Source organism: Anarhichas minor, unplaced genomic scaffold, assembly GCF_050575085.1.
Source record: "Anarhichas minor isolate MPS153535 unplaced genomic scaffold, ASM5057508v1 ptg000021l, whole genome shotgun sequence".
Taxonomy (NCBI): domain Eukaryota; kingdom Metazoa; phylum Chordata; class Actinopteri; order Perciformes; family Anarhichadidae; genus Anarhichas; species Anarhichas minor.
In genome coordinates, this window is record NW_027466467.1 from 27,501 (window position 1) to 40,000 (window position 12,500).

Sequence of the window (12,500 nt, forward strand, 5' to 3'; positions counted from 1 at the left end):
AAGGATAGATCTGCTATGATGTCATATATTCCTCCCTCAGTGTTTGATGAGCTTGATTTATTCGTTTTACAAAGTGAAACGACAAAACAAACACAAATTTTCCAAGTTATTTTTTCATGTAAATCTGTGACTGAATTCTGTTTTTTCCTTGTAAATGTGCGACCTTAATCTGACATTCAGAGTCACTTCTCTCCCCCGGCTCCATAACTGTATTTCATTTGTATTACCTACAACGTCCTTAATAAGCCGTCGCACAATCGGCAGAAAGACGAACATGAATGTTGTTTTACACCGTATCTCAGGTTTATTTTCTCTCTTTGTGTCGAGGTTTTCCGTCTTTGTTTCGTTGAGTTGAGCCTCTTTATTCACCGTCACTATAACTTATATTATTATATATATTATACTGTTACCGTCTCTGACTGACAGATGACACATCAACAGGTTATAGAAACAAATAATCTATTCAAGTATGAACGATGAAAACTGGACTCGTAATGAAGATATTTCTTACTCTCGATGACAGACGTGACTTCACTGTGCTGTGTGTTACAGTAACACGCTGGAGAAGAACGTCCTCTTCTTTGGGCCTCGAGCTGAAGATGTTTGGTTCTACTCATAATAAAGTCTTATAGATGCTACTGTACAGAAAGGCATCTCCTGAGGCTGTTTCTGTCATCGCTCTACTTCCTCCACCGGTGCTCACCTCTCTGTTCTTACTTCTAGTATTTAGTTATATCATCTTAAAGCTATTCAGATTCTGTCACACTACAGGGTTCTACTGGATATCCTCGTGTACATAAATGTAAAGAGATATTCATTCATTATTAGTTCCACAGCAGTGAGTATAATGAATAAGTCAACCAGTGTAACCAAATGTAAATGTGTCAGTCAGCTCTCTGAAGAGACGTAAAGACCAAAGTGTCACATGACAGGTTGTCCTCTTCCATCCTCTCATCGTCCTCGTTCAGCTGCTGTACAGGACGCTGTGTGAGGATGAAGGGGTGAAGGGAGAGATGGTGTTTAGATTAACCAACACTCTGATCAATAACCTTCATTTCATCACATATTTATTCTCAGTAACTGATTAGAATTACATTTGTTTTGTAATTCAATTACGTAACTAGTTACTCCCCAACACTGCAGACTCTCTCTCACACACACACACACGCACACACACACACACACACACACACACACACACACACACGTTGGTCCATCACTCAGTGCCACATGGCTGATCCTTCGGTGTTCAGACACACAGACGGGATGAACTCTCAGTAAACTGATGTTCAGAGGCATCGAAGCCTGAAGAGGTGACGGAGGCGGCAGAGCAGAGAGTGACACACACACACACGTACACACACACACACACACACACACGTACACACACACACACACACACGTACACACACACGTACACACACACACACACACACACACACACGTACACACGTACACACACACGTACACACACACACACACACGTACACACACGTACACACACACACACGTACACACACACGTACACACACATACACACACACACACACACACGTACACACGTACACACACACGTACACACACACACACACACACACACACACACGTACACACACACACACACGTACAGAACACACGTGTCCTCTGTGTGTCGATGCATCTAGTCTCCTGGTTTAAAGTCCTGTTTGTTGGACTCGTCCACCATTAGTCGTCCTCTTATATGTTATAAAGAACGTCACGTTGCTCTGACTGTTGCTTAGTCACACTAATGAATTTATTTGGTGTTTCCACCACAAATAAAGATCCTAATTGACGTTCCATTGACATTATTTTTGTCCTGAGCGACATGAGAAAACAGAGAATTCATGTCCCTGCACACAAAAACCAATAGATATCATTTGGTGATACATCCCGACCTGCCATGTCACTGGGCCGCTGTGTGAGGCCCAATGAAGCAGAACAGCTTCTACACAGCATCATCATCTGAGATTCACTCGGTTGCTTTTTATAGTGCAGAAGTGGTGAAGATGTGTTAAACGGTGTTAGTGTGTGTGTTGTGCATTGGTTCCTGCAGGATGTGAAGGTGTGATTACTAACTCAAGCTGGGGAAAGAGGCAGTGAGGGAGGAAGGAAGGAGGAGGGAGGAAAGAGGCAGTGAGGGAGGGAGGAAGGAGGAGGGAGGGAGGAGGGAGGAAAGAGGCAGTGAGGGAGGGAGGAGGGAGGAAAGAGGCAGTGAGGGAGGAAGGAAGGAGGGAGGAGGGAGGAGGGAGGAAAGAGGCAGTGAGGGAGGAAGGAGGGAGGAGGGAGGGAGACTAAATCCACAAATAGTCGACACAAAAGAGATTTTCCACTCTGTGGTTCACGCTGTGTTCTCATAACTCGTCCTGTTTGACTGGAGGTTTGGTACAAATCTTTACCTGCAACAGAAGATAAAGCATTTATCATGTGAGTTTATATATATATATACAGTATAAATACTGTATATATGTAAAGACACAGGGAGAGACACAGTTTAGCCACATGTAACATACTGAGTATGTGTGTGTTCATAGCGTCCTGTCATGAACTGAATGGACATTTAACTCTGTAGGGACATTAGAGCGCTAATAATAGAACTAGAAGCTAAAGGGAGAGAGTGTGTGTGTGTGTGTGTGTGTGTGTGTGTGTGTGTGTGTGTGTGTGTGTGCTCGTCAAGACCAAACCATTGACCTGTCGTCTACTCTGGGCTGCTTTAGTTTGTATATGATATATTTTTTATCTCTCTCTCTCTCTCTGAGTGGAAGGAGCACAGAGTTGACGGAGCGTGTCTGAGAGCGGTTAACACTGATTTTTACGGTATTTCTCCGTCACTAGTTAACGTTGGATGTGATAGTGTATCTCACGGTGTTTGTGTGAACATTTAGCTGGTTTTAGGGTCTTTGTGAGTGGTTGCAGTCGAGAACTTGTTGGCCACAGCAGCGTGAAGTCCGCTGCCCGAATGAACAATGCCGTGGTCATCTTTTTAGACACCATCAGAAATGCGGAAGTGGTGATTGACAACGGGATCGAGGTGGGCGATGACGTCTTCCCCGTGTACCCTCTCTGCACACCGGCTGTGAAGGTAACAGTGTCCAACGTCCCACCGTTCATCAGAGATGAAGACATAACCAGAGAACTATCGAGACACGGGAGGACAGTGTTTGGGGTGAAGAAGGTGTCTTCTGGGTGCAGGTCTCCTCTCCTGAAGCACGTGGTGTCTCACAGGAGACAGCTGCTCTTGATCCCGAACAACAGGAGCAAGGGACTCAACCTAGTGTTCAATGTGAGAGTAGACGACTTTGACTACATGATCTATGCAACAACTGATGACTTTAAATGTTTCAGCTGTGGAAAAGTGGGTCATCAGAGCAGAACGTGTCCTGAGAAAAACAGCTCTCATAAGGACCAGAACCAGAACCAGAACCAGATGGGTACTGAAGAGGGCAGAGGGGACAAGCAAGACGGACAGGACGGGCCAGATGGGGTCCAACAGAGCAGGGAGGAGGGGACAAGCGGGTTACAGGAGGTGAGGGTGGAGGAAACAAGTGAGACACAGGAGGTGAGGGTGGAGGAAACAAGTGAGACACAGGAGGTGAGGGTGGAGGAAACAAGTGAGACACAGGAGGTGAGGGTGGAGGAAACAAGTGAGACACAGGAGGTGAGGGAGGAGGAAACAAGTGAGACACAGGAGGTTAGGGTGGAGGAAACAAGTGAGACACAGGAGGTGAGGGAGGAGGGGACAAGTGAGACACAGGAGGTGAGGGAGGAGGGGACAAGTGGGGTACAGGAGGTGAGAAAAGAGAGGGAAAGTGGGGGACAAGAGGTGAGGAAGGACGGGGCAAGTGAGGTCCAGCAGGTGAGGGAGAGTGCTGGAGGACAGGTGGAGACAGGTAGGGAGGTGGACATGGAAGCAGACGAGGAGCAGCTCAAAGCCCCTCAGCTGAAGAGGAAACAGAGAGGAGACAGCGGAAGCTCACAGGCAAAGAAAGTGGCAACGAAAGGAAGTGGAGGAGCGGCAGAGTGTGAGTCCAGTCTGGAAGAGGACTCTGAGTCCAGTTGCGAGGAGGACTCTGAGTCCAGTCAGGAGGAGGGCGCTGCTGCTGACAGTGAGCCCTCTAAACGCGGTGCTGGCAGCTGTAGGAGCTCTAGAGACTACAGCGTGGAGATAATAAAGGAGTATCTGAGGAGCAGTAAGAACGTAAGAGGAGCCAAAGTGGAGGACTACCTCTCTGACAAAGAGAAGCTCTCCAGCTCTGCCAGAGCTCACATGAGGAGCAAGGACAGAGGAGGTCTCACTCAGCAGGAAGGCTTCAGACTGAAGAAGATAGTTCACAAAGTGGACAAAGATGGAGCTCAGTGAGAGTCAGATCTGACAATCAAAGACACATTTATGTTTGTTGGACTTTATTTGTTTAACTGTTTAAAATGATAAAGAAACATGTTCAAAGAAAATAAAGGTTTTCTAAAAATCAAATCTCTCTCTCTCTCTCTCTCTTTCTGTCTCTCTCTCTCTCCCCCTCACTCCCTCTCTCTCTCTCTCTCTCTCTCTCTCTCTGTCTCTCTCTCTCTCTCTCTCTCTCTCTCCATCAGAAACACAAGGTGGATTTGTTCTACAAGGTTCATCATGTGATGATGGAGCTGATCGACTTGAGGAGGCAGCTGCTGTCTGGTCACCTGACGCAGGACCAGAGCCGAGACGTCAAGAGACACATCACCGTGAGACTGGACTGGGGCAACGAGTGAGACACACATCACACACAGACGCACACACACAGACGCACACACACAGACGCACACACACAGACGCACACACACAGACACGCACATATAATATTCACAGTAAGTACAGAACACATGGAGGTGGAGATGTTTCCATAAGATGAAGCTGTGATGGGAGGAAGCCGTACACCATGGAGGCCGTTGATTTGGGATTGAGATATTAATACTGAGATATTAATACTGAGATATTAGTACTGAGATATTAATACTGAGATATTAGTACTGATATATTAATACTGAGATAGTACTGAGATATTAGTACTGAGATATTAATACTGAGATATTAATACTGAGATATTAGTACTGATATATTAATACTGAGATAGTACTGAGATATTAGTACTGAGATATTAATACTGAGATATTAGTACTGAGATATTAGTACTGAGATATTAATACTGAGATATTAATACTGAGATATTAATACTGAGATATTAGTACTGAGATATTAATACTGAGATATTAGTACTGAGATATTAGTACTGAGATATTAGTACTGAGATATTAGTACTGAGATATTAATACTGAGATATTAGTACTGAGATATTAGTACTGAGCTATTAGTACTGAGCTATTAGTACTGAGATATTAGTACTGCGATATTAATACTGAGATATTAATACTGAGATATTAGTACTGAGATATTAATACTGAGATATTAATACTGAGATATTAGTACTGAGATATTAATACTGAGATAGTACTGAGATATTAATACTGAGATATTAATACTGAGATATTAGTACTGAGATATTAATACTGAGATATTAGTACTGAGATATTAATACTGAGATATTAGTACTGAGATATTAATACTGAGATATTAATACTGAGATATTAGTACTGAGATATTAGTACTGAGATATTAATACTGAGATATTAGTGCTGAGATATTAGTACTGAGATATTAATACTGAGATATTAATATTGAGATATTCGTACTGAGATATTAGTACTGAGATATTAATACTGAGATATTAATATTGAGATATTAGTACTGAGATATTAATACCGAGATATTAATACTGAGATATTAAAGATCGTCCCAGGACTGTATCTGGTTATTTGAAGCTGTCTGACTGGAGCTTTTAAGATGAAGATGAAGAAGATGATGATGATTATTATAGTTATAGTAGCAGTAATACGACATACTGTAGTATTTAGAGCATGTTCAGTAGTATCAGTAAGTGTTACCATAGAAATAGAATAGTAGAACAGATATTCACATTCTAATCCTCGTAGCAGATCGTCAGAGCGGAGGTTGAACTAAACCAACTAACGATCAGTGGAGTCGTAACGTTACAAAGCCAAGAGAGCAGAGAAAAAGAGTCAAATTTAAGTTATTTGTCGCATAATTGTGAGTCATTTTTATAGAAACATTATTTTAAATTGAATCTTTCTTTTATTTTAATTTGTGAGATTATTAGGAGGGGCTTTTACTATTTTCGACATTTTTAAAGACAAAATTATCATAAATTAATGGAGAAAACAAAGCAGGGCCGTGTGTGTGTGTGTCTGTCTGTCTGTGGAAAAGCTTTGTGGAGGTTATATAAAAGACTCTTTCTTTGTGTCTCTCTCAGACACCTGGGTCTGGACCTGGTGCCCAGAAAGGAGTTTGACATGGTGGATGAAGACCAGATAAGCGTGTCAGATCTGTATAAGATGGTAAGAACCAATAGGAGGAGAGCTAGTAACGTTAGCAGCACCGCCAACGGCTAACCAACAGGAGGAGAGCTAGTAACGTTAGCAGCACCGCTAACGGCTAACCAACAGGAGGAGAGCTAGTAACGTTAGCAGCACCGCTAACGGCTAACCAACAGGAGGAGAGCTAGTAACGTTAGCAGCACCGCTAACGGCTAACCAACAGGAGGAGAGCTAGTAACGTTAGCAGCACCGCTAACGGCTAACCAACAGGAGGAGAGCTAGTAACGTTAGCAGCACCGCTAACGGCTAACCAACTGAGGTTCACTTCAGTTACACTATGATGCCTTCAGGCTCTGCTCAGTGAACATGAGAACTGGCTGAAGGTACATTATAACATTATCATGATGTGTTCACATGTCATCTGTAAAATGTAGTTTTGGTGATAAACTTGAATAAATCCAGTAGTTTGAAGATGTTTTCACATGAATATAAAATAGATATTAGAGATGAATTATGATGTTTAACTTCATAACACGAGCTCTAAGCACATTATTATACATCATTAAAAATAATAATTATTAAATTTATTTAATCAATAAAAATATAATTTGTTATGTCTTCATCATTTGAATTTGAATATAGATGACAATAACAAAGATAAAGGATAATAGAACGTGAACCTTTCTAACCATGCTAGCTATCTAGCGCTAGCGTTAGCTGGTAACTTAGCGTTTGCTATGCTAACAGTACCGGGCCTCGCTCCTCTTAAGCTCCACCCTCTCACCCAAATATGGTCACTTCTGGGTAAAAGAAAATCCAAGATGGTGACGCTCAAAAAGACAAACTCGAGGCTTTCGAACATCTTTCACCAGATGTAACAGATCACCTGTGAGGCACACGGAGACCTCCAGCAGGAGTTCTCTTCTTAAAACACGATGTTCTGTCTCTTGGATGTTCTGTCTCTTTGATGTTCTGTCTCTTTGATGTTCTGTCTCTTGGATGTTCTGTCTCTTTGCATCAGTCCTGCTTTAAATAGCATACAGGGAGAAGAGGAGACAAAAAGAGTAGTGAGGAAACAAGGAGAGGAGGGGAGGAGAGGACATACAGGGAGGAGAGGAGACAAAAAGAGTAGTGAGGAAACAAGGAGAGGAGGGGAGGAGAGGAGACAAGGAGAATAAATGAGAAGGTGAGTGGAAGAAAGGACGAGAGGAGAAGAAACGGAGAGAGGATCGGAGACTAGGAGAAAGAAAAGGAAACATAGAGGAGAGGAAATAAGGAAAGGGAGGAAATGAGGGGATGAGACGATGAATCAAGTGGAGGAGGAGAGGAGAGAACATGATGATGTAACCTTTTGTGTCTCTCTGTCTTCCTCAGCATCTGTCCAGCAGACACAGTGTTCAACTGAGTACTACTCAGGTAAAGTACTACATAATTCAGTACACTTAGTAGAAGTACATTTTATATACTGTTACTTCACATGTACTTCAACTACATTCATCTGAAACCTACAACATAAAGATACTGCAACACATAATACTTGTAGTACTTTAATAATCAAGTATACTTTAGTTTTAGTAACATTCATTTCAGCTCTTTAAGAGAATCACAGTTTGTACTTTTACTTTGTTGTATCATTAATACTTCATTACCTTTACCTCAGTACACATTTGTGACAATATTTAGAATGTATACAATCAGTGAATATATGTTTATTGTCTTCTATGATTTAAGGCCCATAATACTTGTTTTGTTGTGTGTTTGCAGGGCGACGGTACGCGTCAGCGTCACGGGGAGCCGGTCAGAGTTCCAGTACCACACCACCTACTGGTCAACCTGAAGAGCTTCACCTACAACAGCATCGGAGAAGACACCGACATCTTCTTCTCTCTGTACGACCTGAGGGAGGGGAAGACTATCAGGTACACACGTTACCTTTACCTTCTAACAACTAATACTTTGATACATTTAGGAGTCTTTGTTTCTGTGTCACATGATGGACGTTCTCTCTTTAAGCTCTGTTTCTGGTCTCCATCACCTCCTGAAGGAAACAGCTGTCTCTTTAGCTGCTAAACGCTCCTTTATGTACCTGAACAGGTAGAGAACAGAGTACCTGAACAGGTAGTGAACAGAGTACCTGAACAGGTAGTGAACAGAGTACCTGATCAGGTAGAGAACAGAGTACCTGAACAGGTAGTGAACAGAGTACCTGAGCAGGTAGAGAACAGAGTACCTGATCAGGTAGAGAACAGAGTACCTGAACAGGTAGTGAACAGAGTACCTGAACAGGTAGTGAACAGAGTACCTGAACAGGTAGTGAACAGAGTACCTGAGCAGGTAGAGAACAGAGTACCTGAGCAGGTAGAGAACAGAGTACCTGAACAGGTAGTGAACAGAGTACCTGAGCAGGTAGAGAACAGAGTACCTGAGCAGGTAGAGAACAGAGTACCTGAGCAGGTAGAGAACAGAGTACCTGAACAGGTAGAGAACAGAGTACCTGAGCAGGTAGAGAACAGAGTACCTGAACAGGTAGAGAACAGAGTACCTGAGCAGGTAGAGAACAGAGTACCTGAGCAGGTAGAGAACAGAGTACCTGAACAGGTAGAGAACAGAGTACCTGAGCAGGTAGAGAACAGAGTACCTGAGCAGGTAGAGAACAGAGTACCTGAACAGGTAGAGAACAGAGTACCTGAGCAGGTAGAGAACAGAGTACCTGAACAGGTAGTGAACAGAGTACCTGAACAGGTAGTGAACAGAGTACCTGAACAGGTAGTGAACAGAGTACCTGAGCAGGTAGTGAACAGAGTACCTGAGCAGGTAGTGAACAGAGTACCTGAGCAGGTAGAGAACAGAGTACCTGAGCAGGTAGAGAACAGAGTACCTGAACAGGTAGTGAACAGAGTACCTGAACAGGTAGAGAACAGAGTACCTGAGCAGGTAGTGAACAGAGTACCTGAACAGGTAGTGAACAGAGTACCTGAACAGGTAGAGAACAGAGTACCTGAACAGGTAGTGAACAGAGTACCTGAACAGGTAGTGAACAGAGTACCTGAACAGGTAGTGAACAGAGTACCTGAACAGGTAGTGAACAGAGTACCTGAACAGGTAGTGAACAGAGTACCTGAACAGGTAGTGAACAGAGTACCTGAACAGGTAGTGAACAGAGTAACTGAACAGGTAGTGAACAGAGTACCTGAACACTCTCTCTCTCTCTCTCTCTCTCTCTCTCTCTCTCTCTCTCTCTCTCTCTCTCTCTCTCTCTCTCTCTCTAGCGTCCGCACAGAGCAGCTGTGAATAAAACATGACCTCATAATGATTCACATTAATTATGCATTAGTGGAGTAATCACAATGTTAACGGTTAAGGAATTACTAATCTCAATAATGAGGTTGATGTAGGCCAACTGTTATGGCATGTGTGTGTGTGTGTGTGTGTGTGTGTGTGTTTGTGTGTGTGTGTGTGTGTGTGTGTGTGTGTGTGTGTGTGTGTGTGTGTGTGTGTGTGTGTGTGTGTGTGTGTGTGTGTGTGTGTGTGTCTGTGTGTGTGTGTGTATGAGATCAAAGAGAAAGAGGAAATTGTTTCCTACAGGAAACTGAGAGGGCTTAAACAAACACTCCCTCATCTTTTTGTTCATTTTGTTTCTCTCTGTCTCTTAATTTCAAACCAGCTAGAGACTCAGTCCTCTAACACACACACACAGACACACACACACACACACACACACACACACACCTACACACACACACACACACACAGACACAGACACACGCTTGGCAGCTGGTTTTGAATGTCTAGTCTGACTCAGCATTAGAATGTAATGACAAGACCTGCTCCTCTGAGACACTTCAATGGGAGAGGAGAGGAAACGAGCAAGGAAACAAGGAGAGGAGAGGAAACGACAGAGGGCAGTAGAGGAAACAAGAGAGGATAAATAAGGAGCGAGGAAAGAGAAGAAGAGTGATGAGGAGAGAGGAAACATGAGGAGAGGAAACAAGGGAGGAGGAGCGAGGAAACATGAGAGGAAACAAGGGAGGAGAGGTGAGGTAACAGGAGACAAAAGAAGAGGAAAGTATGAGACAGGAGAGGACAAGGGGAAGGAAACAAGAGAAGAGGAAATGAGACAGAGGAGGAAACGAGATAGGAGAGGAGAAGAAACAAGGAGGAGAGGAAACAGGAAAGGAATCAAGAGAGATACCAGAGGAGAAGAAACGAGAGTGGACAGGAGACAAGAGCAGAGGAGATGGGGGAGAAGACCAGTGAGGAGAGGAAAGGAGAGAGGAGAGGGTGAGGAAACGAAAAAGGAGAGGAAACAAGGCAGAGGAGGAAACGGGGATCCCTGAGAGGACGTTGGATCTCTCTTCTCCTTGGTGTCTTTCTCCAGAGTCCTCAGTGTGTCTCCTCAGTGTCTCCTCTTGTGCCTCCTCAGTGTGTCTCCTCAGTGTGTCTCCTCAGTGTCTCCTCTTGTGTCTCTCATGTTTGTGTCTGCTGGTCTCAGGAGAACTCGTGTCCTTCATCTTTAGTCGTGCAGGAGCAGCGACTTCTTCAGGAATCATTTCTGTTTCTTTTCATGTTTCTCTCAGATTGTCTGATTTAAAGTTTGCATGTTGCTTGTTTTTTTTAGCTTTACGTAGAGAAGGTTTAACTCTCGTCAGTGATTTATATGATACATGAGAGGACATCTATTCATTCTCCACTAGCTCTCCATGTTAGATGACCAGCCTCTACTTCTTCTTCTACTCTGTTTGCTGGTAGATTACAGACATGTAGTGTCCTCCAAACCAGCGGATGGAAACACCAAATGAACTTGATAACTAAATGTAAACATGAGTCATGATCACCAGACTTTGGGTCAAATGAGTCTCACTACGTTGATCTCTGTGTCTCAGTGAGAAGTTCATGGTGCGACTGAACAAGAACGGAGGACCGAAGAATCCGGAGAAGGTGGACAGACTGTGTGCGCTCTTCACGGTAACGTGTAAATGTGAAAGGTGTGATGAAGATGCAGGTGCTTGTAGGAGGAAGGTGACAGTGAGGATGCTGCTGTTCTGTTGTAGAATCAGCCTGAAGACGACGCAGCAAACAGTGAATATAGAAACATATTAAAGTCTGAATTATTCAATGAACACAGCGTCTAGAATGTACGACTCACTGCAGGTTTCCAGTGATTCAGACGGATGATGATGATAATAATAAACGATGTAAAGAGACAAAGAGTTGAAGCTGCTGCTGTCTGTCTCTACTGATCTACTGACGGTGTCACACTCACGATGCATGATTAGAATAAAGCAGGTCGTGTTGAAACATCAGTTCATTTCAGTCGATCCTTTCTGTCTCTGCAAAGCAAAATACTCCATTTGTCAGCACGATGAGCGTCTTCTTCAGCACGATGAGCGTCTTCTTCAGCACGATGATCGTCTTCTTCAGCACGATGAGCGTCTTCTTCAGCACGATGATCGTCTTCTTCAGCACGATGAGCGTCTTCTTCAGCACGATGAGCGTCTTCTTCAGCACGATGAGCGTCTTCTTCAGGGTTTTACATGTTGATGGGACAGTTGTAGAGACAGAGACTGGGAATCAAACCTGTGACGTGCGTTACTGTGGCGTGAGCTGTTCCACCAGAGCTCTTCTCTTCAGGTTGTTCCAATATTACGACTCTGATGCTGCTTTGGTAGCCTGACATCTCCAGAACAAATCCCAAATGCAGAACTATTCTGGAACGTCTCCTTTACTTCCATGAGGCGATATCAGCGTCCGTAGACCAGAATGCATCTGGACACAAGTGGACAGACCTGCAGCTTAGAGCAGCAGTGTAAGAGGACGACGGCGAGCAGAGATGAGCTGTGACGGTTTAACATGCCGTCAGAATCAGAACATGAAGATAAAAGGTTCTTTCACTGTGAGCCAGAGGAACCTGTGAGCTCCTGTAGTTCTGCAGAACATCCTGCTAGTTTGTGAGGCTCCTCTTCAGCGTCAGCGTCTCAGATATCCTCTATTAGATGAACGGTGTGATGAATGTTGGATAAAGTTGCTTCTTCAAACTGTTTCTGTGCTTTGAGCACGTA

General features: G+C 43.7%; 1 protein-coding gene across 1 annotated transcript in view; it reads left to right on the top strand.

Moving 5' to 3' along the window:
• Positions 1–12,500, top strand: part of dock3 (dedicator of cytokinesis 3) — a gene marked incomplete at its 5' end in the record, with an annotated part of 96,900 nt that overhangs the window by 24,223 nt on the left and 60,177 nt on the right. Inside the window, 5 exons of the mRNA XM_076096374.1 lie at positions 4,609–4,757; positions 6,378–6,462; positions 7,816–7,857; positions 8,206–8,360; positions 11,325–11,406. Of these exons, the coding sequence (XP_075952489.1) occupies positions 4,609–4,757; positions 6,378–6,462; positions 7,816–7,857; positions 8,206–8,360; positions 11,325–11,406 (513 nt within the window). The remainder of the gene's footprint in view (positions 1–4,608; positions 4,758–6,377; positions 6,463–7,815; positions 7,858–8,205; positions 8,361–11,324; positions 11,407–12,500) is intronic.